This window comes from Cebus imitator, unplaced genomic scaffold (assembly GCF_001604975.1).
Source record: "Cebus imitator isolate Cc_AM_T3 unplaced genomic scaffold, Cebus_imitator-1.0 Scaffold61, whole genome shotgun sequence".
Classification (NCBI taxonomy): Eukaryota; Metazoa; Chordata; class Mammalia; order Primates; family Cebidae; genus Cebus; species Cebus imitator.
Genome location: NW_016107376.1, coordinates 488522 through 511601, shown reverse-complemented (window position 1 = coordinate 511601; position 23080 = coordinate 488522). Strand labels below are relative to the sequence as shown.

At 38.4% G+C, this 23080-nt stretch overlaps 1 protein-coding gene across 1 annotated transcript in view; it reads left to right on the top strand.

Moving 5' to 3' along the window:
• PLXDC2 (plexin domain containing 2) overlaps positions 1-23080 on the top strand; it is a 427121-nt gene that overhangs the window by 155102 nt on the left and 248939 nt on the right. Inside the window, exon 2 of the mRNA XM_037739047.1 lies at positions 20011-20222. Coding sequence (XP_037594975.1) covers positions 20011-20222 — 212 coding nt within the window. The remainder of the gene's footprint in view (positions 1-20010; positions 20223-23080) is intronic.

Below are 23080 nucleotides of genomic sequence, written 5' to 3'. Positions count from 1 at the left end.
CGACTTCTGCTCACTGCAACCTCCACCTCCCAGGCTCAAGTGATTCTCCTGCCTCAGCCTGTCAAGTGGCAGAGATTGCAGGCACCCGCCACCACGCCTGGCTAATTTTTGTATTTTTAGTAGAGACAGGGTTTCGCCATTTTGGCCAGGCTGGCCTTGAACTCCTGATCTCAAGTGATCCGCCTGCCTCGGCCCCTGAAAGTGCTGGGATTACAGGCATGAGCCATTGTGCCTCTTTAAAGCAACTTTTTCAAATTATCATCTGAGTTAGTTGGGGTTTTGTTTTCCTTCTTGCTTTAGACTCTCTGAAGGTACCACTTGATCAGTTTGCCTTACTACCAGGGGTTAGTTACATGACTAAACATGTGGCAATGTGAGCTCCTTCTTACCACCTCCTAAAATAAACTTGCTCCTGGAAAGTGGGCCTTTTCACAGTGGAGAAATGCCAAAGTCTAGATAATTCAGACTTGTGGGAGCCTGGCATTTGGTTCATTTTCTAATTGAATCTGTATCATTGAAAATGTCTCCTTAAAAAACAATTTCCTTTTCTTAGTGTCGTATATCCTGGGTACCATTTGAAGTAATATAAAAGCATCTTCAGTGTTACTCAAACTCTCCTTGATTTTCATAGAGCCTCTGACTTTGTGTTTCAATTATATTTTGCTAAACTGTTGACAAACAAGACATAAAAGATGAGAGTGAATGTCAATTTGATGGCATGATTGCATTTTTTAATAGCAAGATGATCTTGTTTTCTTTGACATCTCTTTTATGCTTAAATGAATGGGTCTTTGTAGTGGATATATCTAGTTGAAGGGTTCAGTGTATTGACAGATTTTTGCAAGTTGTACTTAGGATGGAACCCTGTATTCTTATGTATTCCTCACAGGAACTAATTAACTGCTAAACACACAGTAAAGGATCAGTTATGTTTGTGATGTCTTGTGTCATCATCTGCTAGGGCCGCTATAACAAAATGCCATAGATGGGGTGTTGTAAACAACAGACATGTGTTTCAGTGCAGTTCTGAAGGCTACCAGTCCATGAACAAGTTGGCAGCAGATCTGGATTCTAGTGAGGGACCTCTTCCCGGTTTATAGCTGGCCTTCTGTTGGCTGTGTCCTCACATGGCATTTATTTGGTATGGGCCAGACGTCTATGAAAATGATAGAGCAAGAACATAGTTAAGTCATCTATGTGTATATATACATATGTATAAGAAAATACTTGTAATAATGATAGTTAAGATTATAAGCAGGGAGATAGAACACATGCAATCTGATATTTCTTCTCATAAAGACACTTACCTTATTGGATCAGGGATCATTGATCCATTATTTCTAATTTGGATTAGTGTCAAATTTCTAACCTCATTTAACTTTACTTAATTCGATAGATGCTCATCTCCAAATATAGCCAAACTAGGTGTCAGGATTTCAAAATACAAATCATAGGGAGACAGAGGCATTCAGTCCATAACATTTTGTTTTATAAAATTTGTTGTATTTTTCATTTTGACTTGGTCTTGGTTAATTTATTAATGTTTAAATTTAAAGTGGTCAAGAAAAATGCCGCAGCAGTTTTATATCTTTATTTCAATGGGGAGAATTGGTGTCTAATGATTTTTATGACAAGTATAAGATTTTTAAAAAATCTTGTGTTGTTTTTGCTTCTCAGCTCTTTGACAATTGCGGAACCATTATTGACAGTAGTTACTGACAGTTACTGAAAACTATTGCATCTTCAATCAAAGAATTTCAATAGTGGCTCTCTGTTTCTGTGTTTTAAATTTAACTTAAAATTGTTTGAGCTTGTTGAAGAGTCAATGCAATTTGAACAATTTAGTTTTTGCCTCTCTCAAGCTCTGCTTCACATCCTAAACCTTAAAGATGATATAGTTGGCATGGACCTTTATACATGAAGAAACTGAGGCCCAGAGGGAAGTGATATTAAAGTCTTGATACATTGGCTTATAGTACATGCTTTTTTCTTTTGTTAATTTATGTTGTTGGAGGTGCAGTTGAGACTTGAAGCTCATTCTTCATTCCTCTGGAGATGATTTAATAGGTGAATATATTCTACACCTGATACAGCAGAGTGTTACCAGAAGAAGATCTCTAAGACTCACCCAGACATCTGACCTGTCTTTTCTTAGTAAGTTTACTCAAAGCCCGGAAGCATCTCTGCACAAAATGATGGATTGAGATGGATTTTCACGGAATGAGTGAAAGTCAGGCTAGTAGGTGTCAATTTTATTTTTCATTGGTGACTAATTCAGCATGCACCTTTTGGTTAGGTTGCAGTCAAATCTTTGTAAATGGTATCTATCAACATAAACACAAAAAGTTGAAAGTGTGTACTCCATAAAATAATGGATTATTTCAAATTAGCACAGCACCGATGGTAAGGACCCACTGTGGAATGAGAGCAAAATTGCTCATCACGCCTTTCTGAAGATGAAATTCAAACTCCAATGCATTGTAAAGCTTTCTTGTGATAACTAACCACCCAGGAACTCCTAACCTCTCTTCTTTTTGAGCTGGGTCAGTCCAGTGAGGCAATGTGTGTGAAAACACCCACAGCCCTTTGACAGAGTAAAACAGGAATGTCTAGTGCTGTTATCATTTGTCCAGAATATATGGTATTCATGATGCCTGCCTCTGCAGACTGCTGCAATTCCACATTTTGGTACAAATGACAAGAAACTTTCTCCATGGAGTAAGTTTCTCCATTCATTGTTCTAAAACTGAATTTTTATAAAATCTTATTAAAATGAAGGAGTCATTTGAAATAGTATTTCAGAATCTTTTTCCTTGAAGAAGAAACAACAATACGTCACATGACAAATTTGAATACTGGAGTCTCTGAATGGTCATCTGTGACTGATTGGTGGTAGACACATTCAGAACTGTCGCTCCATTCTGTGAGTCTTTGTCTATTTGGTAACTCCAAGTCTACTATTGCAGTATCCTGCTTCAAACACCTAATCTTTCTTCTCGGATATCATAGACTCCTGGGTTTATTTCAGCTATGGAACAGACTATTCTTTGCAGCCGATCTAGAAATACCAACAGTAGTATTAACAATCTAATTTGGTTTCTTCAATCCAATGTTAGGACAGTAAAATTAATTAATATATATGTTTTTATGCAGGATTGGTAGGTGATAGGATTGTTGCATTATTTAAAAATAGAAAACATGCTCACTTGCTAAATTTTTTATAGATAGCAGCAACAACAGTAAGCTTTTTTGTTTTTCCTTTTCGAGATGTCTACCCAGCATCTAGTAAACATGCCTTTACATCTTTAAAAAGAAGTGGGCTGTAAAAGTCAGCTTCTTTATTAGTTTTGGTGGATACATAGTATAGAATTATAAGGAAATAAACTAAGTAGCCTTCATTGTACACAGATAGTCATTCATATTACTGAGGGGACATTGAATCATTATGCAGTTGCCTCTTCATTGAACAAAGAACAGTAGATTTGAAAGTAGATTTATTTCTATAAGCAGTAAATCTGCTAAAATTTAGATATATTATTTTTAAAATTTCATTTCGGCACTTGGTGGTAGTCTCCAAAGAACCATTCATTTTCAATGTTAACATACTTTTTTATACCTTTTGTATGTTCTTTAGACTGTTTCTAATCTAAAATTACTTATATCACATTTGATGATATAAATCCTCTTCTAAGCAGCATACCTCTGTAGGTAACCCCTGCTTAATCACTAATGAGAAAATGCTAAATCTTCACTATTTACTGAGTGAATCACTTTATACTTCTAATTATCAGTAGTAGATTTGATAGCAATCAGGTCTGCAGTGAATAATTGGTGAATTCCATTTTAAAATTAATTCCTTTTTCTAAATTAATCCGGCCGAGTTGAGAAAGGGGTCATACTGTTTATCTTGCAAAAAACAAAAAGAAAGGAAAGGGACATTTTTCTTTAATTCTCTAAGTGTTCCTACATTGATGCGTGTGGCTTCCTAAGGTTTTGTGTTGTTTGTTTTGTTCTTCGAGGATAAATGTCTTCTTGACTTTTTTGGAAGTCAAAATCAGGAGGAGGAATTATCCACTGGACTAGCGCAATGTACTTCTGAGAGGATGAAGATATTAAGTCTTCTGGTGTAATAGCTGTTCTTACTTCGTAATTTTAGGTAACTCCAAGGAAACTAGCACCCCAGTGAGATGAGAATATGTATGTAGCTTTATTTCTTTCTGCCTCCCTCCTGTGTCTGGATTCTTCTTTTGTTCCTATTATTTTCTGGATCCAAGGTTTAATGGGTCCCTCCTATAACCTTGCTGCTCAAAGTATGATCTATGGGCCAGGGGTGGCAGCAGCAACACCATTTCTGCTTGTCAGAAATGCACAACTCCAGGCCTACCTCCCGAGTCAGATCTGCATTTTCACTCTTAACAGTCCCTCACCTTCTCTCATGTGAATCCTGGGCCTGTGGGAGGTTTTCCTAGACTTCCCTTAGTACCTGGCCTGCCCAGCTCATCACTCCAATAATTAATCCTGATATTTACCATATAAAAGGTAGGCTTAGCCTATAGGGTGATGCATCAGTTTAAATGTGTTACTGAGACTTGGTACAGCAGTTTTCCATATAATGACATATTCCCATGCGTTGTCAAAGTGTCAGGCAAGAAAAAGCAGAAGGTACCACTTGAGTTTCACATATCTATTTCCTATATGGGTATACTTCAAGTTCCAGAAAGAATTCAGGTCCCTGGTATCCCTCACTTCCATTGTGTATCCCAATTTCATTTCCGGATGGCCACTGCAGTAAAACGTCTGGTGCTGGAGCAGGTGTGTCCTAGTGAAATCAGGGTAGGAATAGGCGGGATAAAGGCACTGAACATCCAGGTGGACTTTGTGTGGGTGCTGAAAATGAACCTGAGTTCTGAAGACCCAGGCTTAGCCATCAGCCTGAGATGTGAGGCACTGTGTAAAATTCAAGTGAGAACATGGTGATGTCTTTTCCTCTCTTTATTCACATGACATTCTTTATCAACAGTACACTTGAAAATTTGTTTCAGAGCATTTTGCTTTTCCTCTGGGGAAATGGGAAATAAAATTATATGTGTCGCATAGCAACATGTTAATGTGCATTGATTTATTTTAGAAGGGATGCAGGCTTATTACTTTTAAGTGGGACTTGAGTTCAAGGCAAATAGCACTTTCTGTGCATGACTGATGGTGGGACCTCAGACAGGGCACTTTACCCACCTGCAGCTGAATTTCTTCTGTAAAACTGGAGCAATGGAACTGCCTTGCATAATTCAAGTGCTATTGTGAAAAAATAAGTCGATCATAAGAAAGCACTTTTCAAAGAGGTGTATGCCACTAAGGAGTTAATACAAGGTTGCAAATACTTGAACAAGTCTTTTCATTTTTAAAATAAAATCAAAACCAATATCTATAAATTATCTTATATATTCACTCATATTCCACATACAATTTTGGTTGATGCCTTCAAAGTATAGATTTATGACCTTGAGCTTCAGAGACAGAGGCAAAATAGAATTGTTCAGTGTTTTACTGACGTCAGTGTTTCTTCAAGTATAGTTCTCTGATCTACCTGCCTCAGTATCTCCTGGGGTCTTTGTGAAGCGTGTAGGTTTGAGGAATCTTTGAAAACACCAGGTGATTCTAGTGCCTTCTAAGGTTTGAGAAACTAGTTTATGTGTACTTTTGTTGTTAATGTTAGGAAAAACATAGAGATTTTACTGATGTTCAATGTGTAGGCTTCTTAGTTTTATAACAGCTATTCTTAATTTTTTCTTAAATCCTTACTCTTGTAAAAGGAAATTGTATTTCTGCTTTCTTTTTTTCTGAAATGTTTGTTCATTCATTCAACAAAGATTTCTTGAACATCTTCTACAGCTGTGAAGGTTTATTATCTGCTAAGGAAATCAATTTCATTACTCTTTACTTCCTACATTATAAGGGCAATACATGCATTGTAAACTGAGATGCTTTGGTCAGATTGCTCATAAGGTATGGACCTCAGACCCAGTCTCTGTTTATGAACTATAAGCCACCATAAATTTTATGGTGTCCCTTTACCTGCTCTTCTCTTTGATTTTATTTGTTACAATTAATTTTCTTTCCCTTCTACCTCATTTTTGCTCTTCCATGCCACACCTTGGTGCATGAAGTTTAAATCCACTTTTTCTATAGTAGAGATTATTGTAGTGGATTATAGTAGTGACTAGTTGTTTTCTTATTTCCACTTAGAGAAGTTGCTGATGATGTGGAAAACTCAGTCAAGTGTTTCACATGTCTTATTAAATACATGAAATGGAGAATTAACAATCCTAGACATTAAAATTCTTACTCATCTGTCAGTCTAATTAAGTACTTACTTTTCTTCTCTGAGTCCACTCTTTATGCCAACAACTCATCAGATTAGTCAACCTCTTCTTGACTTTCTGTGCGATAGGCCGGATATCTTCAGAATAAAAGCGTTGTTTGCTTTTATCAGGTGAGCCTAAGGTGGTGAAAACATATACTTAAGAAATCTATTTTGAAGTCATTATAAGTCATGTGTCAGATCAAGCCCTTTTTTCCTAAAACCCTTCCGATGACTTTACAGCTCCTTAGAGTAAAATCCAACTTCCTTGATTCTGCAAGGCCCTGGGAGATGCAGTTCCTTCTCACTTTCCCTCCTTGCCTCAGACCACTTTGCCTATGCTTTCTCCACTCCAGACACACTGGTCCTCCTTCCAGTCCTCCAGTAGAAGGCTGATTCTTGCTGGTGCCGCGTTTTGGCTGGGGCTTCTGTAAACCGCCTTTGGAAAGTTTGAAGCTGGCACCATGATTTGATTAAGAAGAAATGAATGAATGAATTCACACTGAATTGAAGAGAAAGCACTTTTTTTTTCATAAACAGGAACCTAGGCATTTTGCAGAGCACTCTGAAATTTTTGAAATGTCAGTTATTGATAAACGTATTATGAACTGGTGAGAGGTCTTTCTGAGTGTATTTACAATGAGTTTAAATACGGTCGAGTTAGGATTAGCATTCTGAGAACAGACCTGAGTCCAAACTTAGAAACTGGAATTTACATATAAATAGAAAATTAAATCAGTTTTCTAAACAGGTATTTTTGAAAATCCAATAACAGGTTAACAAATTTAAGGTTTATACAAACACAGAGAATATTTTTGACTTAATTTTAATTAAACTGCATGAAGTATTCGATTGATAAATGGGACTGGAGCAAAGCATTCTCTTGACATTCCAAATAGCATTGAAAGATGTTGGTGGCACAAACAAACAAACACACACCCAGGTTGCCTGTTGGTTACCCAGCCAAATATTTCATAACAAAAGGCAGGTTAAAACACTTCACTCCAGAGCAGTGTATTGGGAGTTGTGAGACATTATGTAAAGCTAAAGTGAGAACATAGTGATGTCTTTTCCTTTCTTTATCCACATGCCATTCTTTATAAGCAGTATACTTGAAAGTTTGTCTCAGAGCATTTTGCTTTTCCTCTGGGGAAATGCAAAAGAAAATTATTTGTGTAGAATGGGAACATGTTAACGTGCATTAATTTATTCTAGAAGAGGTGCAGGATTATTGCTTTTGAGTGGGACTGCAGTGTGAGGCAAATGGTGATTTCTGTGCATGAAAACTGGAAGTGCTCAAGGCTAGTTATCACGGATGTTTGAAGTGGGAAGTGGTTGTGGGATATATGTTTAATTGAGAAAGGGAGATGTGTATTTCACCGATACCTCCCTTTCCCAATTTTCTCAAGAACTACCATTCTTGTTTACATTAATTGAAATATAAACCGAGCAAAGCCATTACCCAGGTTTCAGTATTGAGTGAAAAGGCAGATGAGGTTAATCCCATTTGGCTGGAGCGCCTAGAGAGATGGCCCCTGACCCAGCCGTGGACCGACCACAGCAGTTAATGCCTTCATAGAAGAACCACACGTTCGATCAGCTTGTTTCCAAAGATGTTCCTTCCGCTTTAACAAACTCCACAATTATTATTATGCAACTTTGCCACCATTCTAAATGCCTACACCTAAACGATGTTGCTTTCTCTTTTCCTTTTCCTAGTTTGTTTAAAGATTGTTTAGCTTTTCATTGTCACGTGCATCCCGTCATCCCATAATATATTTATATACCAACTGAATGCCCTTTCTATGGTTTAGCCTAAGAAGAAAATATCTGGGAGATGCTGAACAAAATATAAATGTCTTTTTTAAAAGCAAAAGTTTGTAAAGCATGTGTTGGAACTTACCCTATAAAACATGGTATTCTATCATGTCCTGCTGGTGAGTGTGTAGCTTGATAGAGGCTGAGTGCAACAGTGTACAGATTCTACTAATAAATTGTTTCTGAGAAAAAAATTTGTTCACAAAAATACAGCCTCTAGTATCAAATTAAAATTTTAACAATTCAGGATTAATTTATTAGACACGAATTATTCATTAAATATAATAGTCAATAATGTGGAAAGATAGTATGTAGTGCTGAAATCAAATTATACACATATATGCACACACACATATGTACACACATGCATACTTACATGTGCAGGCTCCCAGAGAAATATTCTGGATGGATATTCACTAAGGTCTGGCCCCTATACCCAGAACAGAATAATATTTTGTTTCCATTTTTCCTTTTTAATGATTATTTTTTATATTAAAAAACTATTTTCATTTAGTAATTTTTAAAGCCCTTCAAGTTTTCAAGTTATTTACTTATGTGAATTTTTTTTTTTTTTTTTTTACAGAGTCTTGCTCTGTCACCCAGGCTAGAGTGCAGTGGCACGATCTTTGCTCACTGCAACTTCCTTCCTCAGGGTTTAAGCAATTCTCCTGCCTCAGCCCCTGGAATAGCTGTGATTACAGGCACTTGCCACCATGCCTGGCTAATTTTTGTATTTTCAGTAGAGTCAAGGGTTCACCATGTTGGCCAGGCTAGCCTTGAACTGCTGATCTTGTAATCGGCCCTCTTCAGCCTCCCAAAGTGCTGGGATTACAGGTGTGAGCCACTTTGCCTGGCCAATGTTTTTAACTAGAATGAGGTCATGCTTGCTGCAAGGATATTGATTTATTTATACAATGAAATCCATCACTTAATGACTTTTTGAACTAGACTATGTTTTCTTAAGTCCACATTGTGCAGGTGTTGCTTGTTTATAAAATAAAGAATATTATTTCTCCCTTAGTACTTTGTTGAGAGCATTAGTCAGTGTATATAAAACATAATTTTAGCAACATCCTGGCAAGAATTTATTATCTGATATGAAAGACACTGTTTTTCAATCATTTATGGAATTCAGGTATTTTTCTTAGTCTTGTACTAAAGTAGGCCACACCCTTAGAAGGAATTTATCCTGAATATATATTTTAACAACTACTTAAAGCAGAGAGTCTTCTAGTTTATCTAGAATGTGCTTTATGAGCTTTGAAAACCCTTTGTAGAACGTAATTCAAAAATAAAGGAAAAGAGAAGCGTTGGATTCTAAAAGTGTCAGAACTTCACTCGTTTACAGGCTTGATAGATTACTTCTGAAACGTGGGTTTCCATCTCATTTTAGTGGCTTAATTCATAACTGGTTGTTTGTGTATTTAAGGAATATATCACAAAAATGGAAATCTAATTTTAGTATAGTTTTTGCTGTCTTGATATCTTTTTTTAATGTAATTTTGTTGATGGTGGATTATTTACAATGTTAGTTGAATTATGTAATCAGCATAAATATATGCAATCATGCAATTTAATTAGGGAATGCTATTTAGAAAAGTAATGTCAGAATTCAGACATTCACAGCATTTTAGAAATTCTTGGGAACTTTGTTTTAAAACTGCTACTTGGATGAATAGTAGTTGATATCCAAATTTAAATGTTTTATTTCCAAAAAAAGAGAAAAGAAAGTAAATTTAGTGGAGTGAAATAGTATTGAAATTATGATTTAGTTTGTGAATACCCAATATTTCTTTGTTAAATTTATACTGATGTTGAAATTTCTACTTCTCATCATTTTCCCAGTTTTTTCTTTTCCTTTTCTCTCTCTTTTTTTTTTTTTTTTTTGGCTTATAGTTCTACCATTTTGAAGGAAGAGGCTAAATGAAAAGTGATTTTTTTAACTCAAAATCATACATTTACATAGAGAAACATGTTTTTCGTACCAAAATATTTTACCCCTCATAGCTTGAATTAATCAAAATGGGAACTGGATAAGTTGATGATAACAGTGTAGTTGATCTGATTTAAATCAGACACAATTTATAAAACATAATCAGATAGAAATACATGGCTATTGTCTGTGGTTGTTGCATAAGTTGTCCTGGGCTCAACCTTGCACCATTATGGCTTCTGACCCCAAGAACTGAATATAGCGCTATGACATCTGGCAGCCTGGATTAAATAGAAGGCCCTCAGTGAGTTGAGCCTTAGACATTTGCAGATTATCTCTGACACTGGGTACCAGTAAAACAATTGATTACATCTGTCCTCTTCTGCCTCAGACATTTCATATTTTCCATAGCGAGGCTATTGGCTGTGACTGGTCCTTGTTTATAGAATTTTCCATCTCCCCTGGTTGGCGTACTCAGACTTTTCATGTAGTGGAACTTAACTGGTAGTTCAGAGCCGTCATTATAAATTAGCTCAACACAGGAAACAAGAGCAGTTTAAGATGACTGAAGATGAATAGCAGTGTTAAAGAGTTTTACCAAGTGGTTTTAATTGGTTATTGTGCTGTGGAACCACTAAACTATTATAATACACGAATTTTTAGAAGTAAAATAGAAAACTTGAAAATGAATGTAGAGTATTTAATATATGACCCCAAATAGCCTAAAGTACACAGCCAAGATACTTAGCTAAACTGTAGAATAGTAGACATTTTTAGGTGGGAAGGACCATATGGCTATAAAGCTTCACCCTCTCATTTTAGCAATGGTGGGAGGTTACACACCTAAACATTTGATGTGGCTTCTGGGTTTACCATGCAATATTCTTTGTGAAAAATCACAAGAACCTCATTAAAAGATATATTTTCAGATTTAATTAAATGCTCTTTTTTTTTATTCATAGGTTATCTGTGGATTCTGGCTCCTGTGGAAAGAAGCCTATTCCTTAAATCTCACAGATTTTATATAAAAATTCAGTTGATGCTCTGAGTTCTTTGATCATTTTCTTTTATTATAAGATAAGCGGTTATCACGGTATAACACATGCTGAAATCGTCTTGAATTTCATTTTTCTTTTAAATTCCCACTAGGCAGTTAATAGAAAACCCTCAATTAATGCAAAGATTAATTGTTTTAAAGTACTTCCCAAATATTTCAAGATATAATAGAAAATGATAATCAATATTAACGTGCTATTACTTTCTGCTGTTTTTACCTTAACATCATTTTATTTCCTTCTATTAACAGAATCAACATGATGGGATATCCTATTTCTTATTTGCTTTTCCATGCTGAATTGTTTACAGATTTTTGCTGCTTTAAATTACAGATTTTTGCTGTTTTAAATAGCACACTTTTCCTAGATTATTTTTTTTCTTTGATTGTTTTCTTGTGTTATATCACTAGGCTTTGAGATGGACCGCTAAATTGATCCTCTGAACAATTAATCAGAGGCAGATTATACAGGAGTTAAGATCTAGCCTCACGACCCAGGTCTGGCTGCTTTCCCAAACCATCACTGGACTTCTAACATACGTCAATTCCCTCATATGTAAAATAGAATAATAATTCATGCCAAGCCCAAGCCCATTACTAACCCTAAATGAGGGTTATGGTTATGATTATCAACCTATCATTAGAAGCAATATATAAAACACCCTTGTTTTATAACCATTAATGCATTTTTATTCTATTTATTTTTAATACTTTAGTAAAGATGTAGCAATACCTTAAAGTTGTCTTAAATTTTATTAATGATGGCTAATAAGGCATATCATGCTTTATATTTTCCATAGAACAACATACCATTGTTACACATAAAGTTATAACGTCTCTTTATTCTTTTATTTAATAGTAAAATTATAAACCATTACATTTTAAAAGTGTAAATTAGTTGTGTATTTTTGTTTGTTTCTCTGTTTGTTTTGAGATGGAATCTCACTCTGTATCCATGGCTGGAGTAAGGTGGCACAATATTTGCTCTCTGCAACCTCCACCTCCCAGGTTCAAGTGATTCTCCTGCCTCTGCCTCCTGAGTAGCTGGGATTACAAGCACACAACACCACACCCAGCTAAGTTTTGTATTTTTAGTAGAGACGGACTTTTACCATGTTGGCCAGGCTGGTCTCGAACTCCTGACCTCAGGTGATTCACTTGCCTTGGCCCCCCAAAGTGCTGGGATTACAGGCGTGAGCCACAGTGCCTGGCCAAGTGTGTATTTTGGATTGAGTGCTTGCTTAATTGGATTTTTCTATTCTGTTTCGTTGTATTTATATATTTTTAAAATTGCCAAATGTTTCTCACCAAAACAGTACACTAGAATGACCCAAATTCCTGCAATGACTTTGAAGACAGAGAATGGTAAGGATGGAGAACAGGGGATGTGCAGGGTACTTGCATCTTGGCCATAGGCCTGTATGGTTCTAATTCTCTGCTGCCTCAGAGATTGAACCCTCATGCCTCAAACTTTCAGAGTCATTCTCTGCTTTTTTTTCTAGTTTTAACTTAAAATCGTTCTTTGTTTCATGTAGTTCATAGCCTTCCAATCTCACTGGGCCACACCCACATTCCCCAAAGACATGTGTTGTATTTCTTACAGATATTGTTAACCACAAAGAACAGAGATGATGAACTGCAATCATAAGTGTAGCTAAACATTACCCACCTGGCCAGTGAGCTATTTTGGGGTTAAGATCATCTTGGATAAATAGAAGCTTTTATAGGTTTTTTCCCATTGTGTTCTCCTTTTTCTACCCTTTTCTCTGACTACTCGGAAACATGATTAAAATTCTTTTATGTTGTTGCTGAGACAGGTTCTTGCTGTTGCCCAGGCTGGAAGGCTGGAAGGCTGGAATGCAGTGGTTTCATCATGGCTCACTGCAGCCTTGGCCTCCTGGGCTCAAGTGATCCTCCCATCTCAGCCTCCCAAGTAGCTGGGCTTGCAGGCACACACCACCACACCCAAATGTTTTCCACCAAAATTTACTAAGTTTTGCAGTTTTAGTAGAGATGGGGTTTTGCTGTGTTGCCCAGGCTGGTCTCCGACTCCCGGTCTCAAGCAATCTGCTTGCCTCAACGTTCCAAAGTGCTGGGATTGAAGGCATGAGCCACTGCACTCATTCGAAAATCTTAATAAGTTAGACAAGAGATTGCATACATAAACTTTTAAGACACTGTCTCAGATGAGCAGTAACCTGGCTAATCATTCATTCACTGATTATTTATTTAAAAAATCTTTAGATACTTGTTATATGTCAATGTCCATGCTTATATTGGTGGGACAAAATATACAAATAAGCGAGAGTCCCTATTTTGAGACATCTCTGTGTCATTGGTCCCCAAGACTACCCTGGCTTTGGTGATTTGCTGGAGGGATCCACAAGACTCAGCATATAGTCATGCTCATGGTTATGATTTATTACAGCAAAAGGAGACAAAGCCAAACTGGCACAGGGAAAAGGCATATATATGGAGCAGTGTGCAGAGAAACCAGGGTCAGGTTTCGACGAGTCTCCACACACACAGTATACATTTCATGCTTTCAGCAATGAATTGTTATAACACATTCACAGTGTGAAATATTGTCTATCCCAGAAGTTCATTCAAAACTCAGTCCCCAAGGTCTTACTGTGGGCTGGTCATGTAAGCTACCTTTTGTCTAACATGTACCGAAATTCCAGACTCCCAGAAGGAAGGAAGATTTTCAGTATAAACCATACTGTTTGCACGGTTTAGGCACTGTGAGCCACTTTTATCAGTTAGGGAATGATGGGAACCCTCCCTAAATCTAAGTTCCCAGATGCCAGCCTTGCAAATAGCACTTTTGAAGGACAGCAGTCTCATGCCTGCTGTGTTAACTCTTCTCTGCACAGTCTCCCATTCCAGTGGGGGCAGGCAAAAGAGTGTTGATGGCAAATTAGTTACTGGGTTATAGAAAAAAACTCAATTAGCTCTGCCTGGGGAAGTTCATTTAAAAAGACAATATTTTAGCTGAATCTTGAAGGAGTTGTTAGATTGCCCAAAATCTTGGGGCGGGGTAAAGGCTTTCATCCATGCAATGGTAACTTCATTCATTGTAGGTAAAGAGACTGTTAAATTCTGTGTGATGGGAGCATAGGCATGATGGGGAGAAGGAAGAGATAGTAGCTGGAAAAGGAGCATGGAGTATCTTATAGTTGAGTGGATATAAGGAGTCATTCGAGGCTTGTCAGAAAAGTGAAGTGAAAAATTTGTAAGCTGTTTCTGGTTGCAAGTGGAGAAAAGGATGGAAAAGGAAGAATTTGACAACATAAGATCAGATAGGGCTGGGCACTGTGGCTCACTTCTGTAATCCCAGCACTTTGGGAGGTCAAGGTGGAGGGATTGCTTGGGGCCAGGAGTTTAAGACCAGCCTGGGCAACACAATGAGACCCCTGTCTCTACAAAAAATAAAATTAAAAATTACCCGGGCATAGAGGCCCATGCCTGTAATTCCAGCAGTTTGGAAGGCTGAGGCAGGAGGATCACTTGAGGGCAGGGGTTTGAGACCAGCCTGGGCTACAAAGTAAGACCCAATCTCTACAAAATAAAACTAAAAATTAGCCGGGCATGGTGGTGTACACCTGTAATTCTAGATCCTCAGGAGTCTGAGGTAGGAGGATCACAGGAGCCCAGGGGTTTGAGGTTGTAGTGAGCTGTGATTGTGCGATTTCACTAAAGCCTGGGTGACAAAGCAAGGCCCTGTCTCTAAAACAAACAAATAGGCTAGGAAGCCAAGAGACAAAAGATGATGGAAATGTGACAAAAGGCACCTGTATTAGTCCATTTTCACCATGCTAATAAAGACATAACTGAAACTGGGTAATTTATACAGGAAAAGGGGTTTTAATGGACTTACAGTTCCACGTGGCTGGGGAAGCCTCACAATTATGGTGGAAGGTGAGGAGGAGCAATTCACATCTTACATGGATGGAAGCAGGCAAAGAGAAAGAGGTTGTGCACGGAAACTTCCCCTTATGAAACCATCGGATCTCATGGGACTTATTCTCTATCACTAGAACAGCATGGGAAAGACCTGCCCCCATGATTCAGTTACCTCTCACTGGGTCCCTCTCACAACACATGGGAATTTAAGTTAAGATTTGGTTGGGGACATGGCCAAACCATATCAGTACCTATGGTGGGAATAGAATACGAGGTAGACTTGATCCTAGCAGACACAAAAGTCTTCCTCAGAACTTTAATGAAATAGGGTGTCTAGGTCCCATTCAGCCCCTTGATATCTCTGGACCGAACATTCTGTAAACTTTATCTTCTGTAGCTACATTAGTCTTTAATGATGCCACTTAAACCTCAAAGCTGGGGTAGTCCAGTTTATCAACACACTTAAGGATATAACTATTTTCTATAGAATTTTCTCTTTGGCTCTGCAATGAATTGACATGCAAAGCCATATGGCAGTCTGTCTTAGCCAAATATTTTCATCTAGTCTCAGTTGCATCTAGCTAGGCAACCTGCTTTCAGTGAACAATCTGAATGTTTCAGAGGATTTACCGTAGTGATTTGGTTCACCTGAAAACTGCGGGTCAAATTGTCAGAAGGTACATAAGATGCATGTGAATTTATGCAGTTACTTTTTGGTGGTTTCACATGTATATGTGTGTGCTTTGTATGTAGGACTCAAAAAACATTCAAATGCTTTCAGCAAATAACTATTAGTTAAATGCAAGGTATTTTAATAAAATTATTAGAATAATACATAAACATATCCTCCCCAGCACAGCTTTCTTCCCTTTTGCTTTTATGGTATAGTACATGATGACACAAAAGAGACTTGCAAGGTTTGTAAAGACTAATAGGATATATATGAGGATATACATGAATTTCCTATTCTACCCTCAGATTAACTGAGCATTGTGGGGTTTCATAATAATGTTTATTAGAAAAACAATGAAGGACTTTCAGTTATAGTTTATCTGCTGTTATAATAAAATATCTCAAGAATGTGTTAAGATCAATTTATATATTGTGTTTACAGAAGTATGTCTTCAAAGCTTTCTCTTCTTATATTCTAATGGGAATCAAGAGATGTATTTTGTGTTTCCATGAGCTATCTATAGCCAAATATGTTGGGGAAAATGATCTTTAAGGTTTTTCCATCAGTGGTTTAATTAACATACAGTAGACAGAAAGCAAACAATCTGTTCATGCAGACTATTCAGAGATCCCTCCTGTTGTTTTTGTTTTTACTACAGCTGGAAAGGGAAAAATTGTGTCACATATGTTCCTTCGTCTTGCTTCTGAATAATTTGTTTTGATGCTAATTTAAAGAGTAATTTAAAATATTTGTATGAGTTTGAAAGTCTGTGAAATGCACAGGAGTAATTTACAATGTAGATAACAAAGCTGTGATTTTTTTCTGATTATCCTGTCTTTAGTCTGTAAAACATCTATTTCGACTTGTTTTGTCTTCTCTAAAAATCATTTAGAAGTAGGATCAAAATCAAAGTCAGTTTCATACTTTTCAGTCTTGATGCGCCATGTATTACCGAATTATAAACATATAATAGGGTTTCCTCTCTGCACGACCAGGTAGCTTGTTTATTCATGACATAACCAGAAAGAAAGAATTAGGTTTAAAATGCCAACCAAAAGGATATTCATGGATGCCAGACCCTAAAGCTCACAAATATTCTCATTAGAAAACTCCTCAGGTTTTTCCTGAGATGCTGTTTACTCTTTGCAAACACGATTAGAGCAAGCAAGTGATCTGTGTTCCAAGTTTGAGGTAGCAAATTCTAGTAGGCACAGGGTTGGAGGTTTGTCAACATTTGACTATAACAGCTGTCAATGGTGACAGCAGGCTAGAGATACAAAAATCATAAAATGCTGGTAAATAATAGAGAAAAAAAAATCAAACCTCAGCTGTCTAGCGACCAAACCTTGAAAGTGCTAGAGTAAGGATATACACTTGTTTCATACAGATGCTTACCTGTCTGCCAAATTCATTCTTCCCTAATAATCCTGCTAAAGGATGAGTTTGAATGTTCAGTATAAAAACAAGAGTTCGACACATCCATCAGACTTCTCAAATTTCAACTTAAATGCGAAATACAGACTTTATCGTTTCTCAGTTTTGGAGCTCATTCGCATAATGCTCTCTAGAGAAAAAAGGCAGGAAGAAAAATAGGAAAGAGAATTTGAGGAAGTTGAGAAGTTGAATCCCATGCAGAAGGCTCCTCCAGGGTTACACGTTCCATTTACTGTCTGTTCTGTGCCAGGATCCCAGAAGCTAATTTAAAAGGGCAAGGAAGGTGCAAATGGGTGTTCTCGAAAGTTCTGTTTTGTCTTATGTTATAAATATCTAAAAAATGGTAAAAATTAATATCAAGGAGGGAAAAAGTGACACTTATTTGAAAGAAACCAAGAGCTGCTTTGAAATTCTGTTTTCGAGATTTTAATGAAGACAAATCCTTTAAAATTGTAGCTGTGTGTATGTGTGTGTGTGTGTGTGTGTGTGTGTGTGTATGTGTGTGTGTGTGCGTTCTCATTTATATTTTGGAAGACTGACATACCTCTGGTTGACATCATTCCCTTAGTGCGTATGTTTTTTAAATACCATTTTTTTTTCCAATCTAGAATCATTTAATCTATTCTCTCCATTAGGTTTGCTACCCTTTCTTATCTAGGCTGACATTCTAACAAGGATTTTGCATGGGTTTCAGTGATTCCTACATGACTCTTTGTGTTTGCATAGCTATGTCAGGGGTGTAACTTGCTAAGAGCTACTACAGCAAGTGCAAGGAAAATGCAGGTATCTGACTTTGACCTAGATGTTGTGGTAGGAGGCCTTACCTGGTTGTCATGAAGTTTTATTGCTCACCTGGGTTATAAGCTGCCTCCTATATTTTTGGTAATGAAGAAGGATACATAAATAAAGCAAGGAAAATTGCTTTATATAGCTTTCCCTAAAACCATAGGTCTTAGAACCTGACACAGTCTCAGGAAAAGCTGGCTGCTTTTAAAGGTAGGATGCTTTCATTCGCATTTAAAATATAGGATAACGAAAGCACAGAGACTTTTGAAAATTACGCTGGATCATACAACCAGCAAACCTACTGGAAAGAATTCCAGCTTGAATCTCCTGGATTCTTCCTTGCACATTAGTTTTTTCATTACTTAATTTTGCCTGGTCTGATGATGCTTGCTCCAAATAGACTGTCAAAAATTCATTCCTCCACTCATTCAGTCAGCCAATAAACATATTTTGAGTACTGGCTTGATAGCCAGTAAGGACAATGTGTTACAGAAAGAGATATATTCTACAGTGATGACAACACTGCTTAGATGTGCTTAGTAAACACTTACAGTGTGGAGGCCGGGACGGTGTTCACACTCAGCCCTTTATGTACATGAGGTTTTTTTTTTGTTTGGTTTTTTTTTTTTTTCCCTACAGCAATTCAATAAAATGAACAAAATGGTACTTTCTCTTGCTCTTGGGTTTATCCCTGTGAAGTTTTGGCCACTTTGGTCTCCGTGGTCCTTTTGAGCTCTAACATTCTGTGAGCTCAGGAAAGGTCTGGATGGCAGACATGGTGGTAGTGTTTCCTTCTGGGTTCTGTGCACCAAAATATCAGATAATTAGAGATCTTTTAAGTTTACTGTGAAACCAAATAATATCCTCTCTGTCTAGAAGAATTACTTGCACTTTTCTGAGTTAAAAAGGAGGTAGTTTAGGTGATCCTGCCTATGATCGGTAGTGGTGACTTTAAGTTAGTCATCAGGGTTCTAAGCAGCTGATTAATTGTATTGTAAGCTGCATGAAATATATTTTGGCTTCTTAGAATGTTCTTGTACCAAGGGAAACATAATAGCTGTAGTTAAATCACTACTCTCTTCTCCCTTTTTGAACCCGTATCTTGCCAGTTCTAAAACCTCTCCCTTCATATCTTTTCGTAATAGTGGGCTGCAAGAAGACTGTTCTTGTTCGGAAACTGAATTTCCAGTACCTGCGGCACACCTTCCGCTGCTGACCTACCGAAATAAAAGACGAGGAGTCATGATTAAATCTCATTTTTTACTCCTGGAGTAGCAGGATGAGCTGGGTCAGCAAGGCCAGTCCCAGCAGATGGCTTTAAAATGCCTTTGTGATTTCATCTCCTTGTCTTCCCATCCATTTCTATAAGTGCCCATCACTGTCATCCTTTAGACCCTGACAAGATTTCAAGGTGAGAACAGTGCAAATGAACAAGAGTGCAGTGATGACTCGTGAGAGTCTTACTTATTAAATGGGTCAGGCAGTGAACCAAGACTGGCTTGTAAGCTACCAGGTAGTTTCACCCATTTACACGAAGACAATTTCATGTATTATTTAACCCATTCAAATATACTGGTGTCCCCGTGCTGTCCAGCACAACTCAAGTGAAATAAATGTAAGCTTACAAGTAAATAACGTCTGACTTTTATTTTCAAAATAATCTGACAATCACTCAATTTCATCCCTTTGTTTGGATTCTAGCTTGCTTTCTCAGAATAGCTAGAGAATGTTTATGAAATGTGCGTGCAGAAGGGGCAAGGGAAAGGAATAAAAATGCGTTGCTTCAGGGCTGCACATCTGTTTTTAAAAACTCTGCAAGATCTTCCCGCTAACCATTGTCACAACTCCTGGTGTTTCCTGCCATTGCATACCAATCAGGGACGTTCGTACCAGCTCAAGATATTACAAGTAAATAGATTTCACTGTTACAAGTTAGTTTCCTATTCTCATGCCTAACATAACTATTTTTCCTTCTCAAGCCAATAGCGCCTGCCTGTATATGGCACACATAATGAGTGATAACACATTTTCTTTCTTTTTTCAAACAGATTGGCAGTATGGAGTTGCTCAGGCCTTCCCTCACACAGAGGAGGTGGTGGAAGTCAATTCACACACATACAGCCACAGGTGGAAAAGAAGCTTGGACTTTCTCAAGGCGGTAGACACGAACCGAGCAAGCGTCGGCCAAGACTCTCCTGAGCCCAGAAGCTTCACAGACCTGCTGTTAGATGATGAGCAGGACAATAACACCCAGATTGAGGTAGATACATAGTCTGAGTAATTGACATGGATTAATGAATATATGTCATGTTAGGTGCCCAACTTTTATATGTACGTAAGTTGTCTCTTCATCTCAGTCTAGTACTTTTGGATTTCTTTTAAAGAGCAATTTAATTTATTAATATATACAATAGCTAAGGTGCTTTACCATCCATTAATTCATTTTCAGACAAACACAGGCTTGGTGTGGTGATGACAGTGAGGCAACAGTACTGCACCTGCTCTCAAGGAATTCATTGTGTAAGAGTATCTATTTTTTTTTCTTTTTGAGACAGAGTCTCACTCTGCTACCCAGGCTGGAGTGTAGTGGCAGGATCTCAGCTCACTGTACCTCTGCCTTCCTGGTTCAGGCAATTCTCCTGCTTCAGCCTCCTGAATAGCTGGGACTACAGGCACATGCCACCACACTTGCCTATTTCTTGTATTTTTAGTAGAGATGGCATTTCACCATGTTGGCCAGGCTGGGCTGGGATGCCTGACCTCAGGTGATCCACCCACCTGGGACTCCCAAAGTGCTGGGATTACAGACGTGAGCCACCTCACCTGGCCCTGTCTAAGAGCATCTAAGTGCTATAAGCAAATCATCCCAGTACCATGGGATATGTACAGAAAAATATGCAGGCTGTAGTGTGGCATGAAGGAGGGTGTGATGAATCTGCTTGGGATTGAGAGTTGAGGTGTTGTCAAAGAGGCTTAGCCTAGAACCGAGCATTTAGATGGGGGCTTGACGGATTGAGAGGAGTTCACCTAATTAATGATCTGTTGATGGGAAAAGGGAGGGGTATGCTAGGCAGAGTAAATGCCTCTGCATTGGCTGAGTTATAGAATGGCATATCCAGGACTGTCTCATAGGGTGACCACTGGTCCCAGCTTGCTCAGGGCTAGGGGATTTTCTGGGACATAGGATGGCTTCCAGTGTTAAATATGGGACAGTTCTGGACAAACTGGGGTGATTGGTCTCTCTGTCTATGAGTTATTATTTATTATGGTTGGAGCTATGAAGAGGAAGGAGGAGAATGACCAGAGAAGAGTTTGCTGAGTACAAACATTTGCAGAGGGTGCGTTTTAGGCAGATTTTAGGGTTGCTGCCTCAAAGGCCTCAAAGGCAGTGTTACATTTCTTAAGTTTCTGTAGTCCTTGGTGCTGCAAATCAGAAAATAAGATCTTGTTTGTAAACTAGATCCAACAGAACCAAGCAAGTAAATTTGGGCTAAAACGTGAAGACCACCCAAAAGAGAACAAACAGAGGTGATTTATCCAGTTTGCTCGGGCAAGGCTTCAGCTGCCATCACTTGATTTCAGCAGAGATATTAAGGCAGGTCAGGGAGTGGAAAGGTTTTTAGTGAAAAATAGACGATTCTGATGCACTCTGATTGGAGGTTGTTGCCATGGGGAACCTGGAGGTGGGCTAATTAAAAAAAGCATATTTTTTTTCTTTCCTTCCTTCCCTTCTCTTCTCTTCCTTTTCTTTTCCTTCCTTCTTTCCTTCCTTCTTTCCTTCCTTCCTTCCTTCCTTCCTTCCTTCCTTCCTTCCTTCCTTCCTTCATTCTTTTCTTTCTTTTCTTTCCTTCTTTCTGTGTTTTAGCCTGTCAGCCAGGCTGGAGTGCAGTGGCACCATCTCGGCTCACTGCAACCCCCGCCTCCTGGGTTCAAGCCATTCTCCCGCCTGAGCCTCCTGAGTAGCTGGGATTACAAGTATGCACCACCATACCTGGCTAACTTTTGCATTTTTAGTATAGACAGGGTTACACCATGTTGGCCAGGCTGGTCTTGAACTCCTGATCTCAAGTGATCCACCCACCTCGGCCCCCCAAAGTGCTCAGTTTAAAGGCATGAACCACCATGCCTGGCCAGAAACAGCACCTTTTGTGATTTGTTTGAGGAACATCTTTGACTTTCAATGGTTGGTCCTGAGTGTGATGAGAAGACAAAGAAATAGAGAAGCTCTCAGCCACTAAGAAGTCCTGACCTTACTGGGCTGACTACTGCCAAGGCTGTGGTTTGGCTTCTTGAACTTGCTGCAGTGGGGGTTGCATCAGAGTGCTATTGTCATGTATGCTCTGCTCATTGTCTGCTGGTACATTCTCTCTCAACCTGAAGTTACAGTTCCTACTTTCTCTGAGGTGACAGGCTTATGATTTCTGAGAACCAGGCAACATTCTTTTTACTGCACCAGGGTCCCTGAAATACTCATTATTTAAGAAAAAGAACTCAGCTTCCTGAAGCAGATACTACCTAGTCCTGCAAATAGTACCAAGGCATCATTTTGTTCCCTCGTAGTGAGAGAAATCCTCAGAAGATCTGAAGCACAGGCTGTGAGAATTTGGTATATTAAAAAAATACAGCAATTTCTCAAACCCCGCTTCATGGCCTTAGCTGTTATGCAGCCATGGGGTTCCCAGGCTGCCCCAGCCAGGTCACTTAGCAGACAACGGTGGATGTGTTAGGAGAAGTCTTATGATCTATAAGAGGATATTCTGGCTCCTGAAGTGTGACCTGCTATTTTGGCAATGATGAAGTTATAGCAACTTGGAGCAGGCAACAAAATTCTTCCCCAGGTCACTCTTTAGCTGTGGTACAGTGTAAAGAAAGGAGAACTGAATAGAAACAGAGGCGTTGGCCGGGCGCAGTGGCTCACGCCTATAATCCCAGCACTTTGGGAGGCCGAGGCAGGTGGATCACGAGGTCAAGAGATAGAGATCATACTGGTCAACAAGGTGAAACCCCGTCTCTACTAAAAATACGGAAATTAGCTGGGCATGGTGGCATGCGCCTGTAATCCCAGCTACTCGGGAGGCTGAGGCAGGAGAATTGCTTGAACCCAGGAGGCGGAGGTTG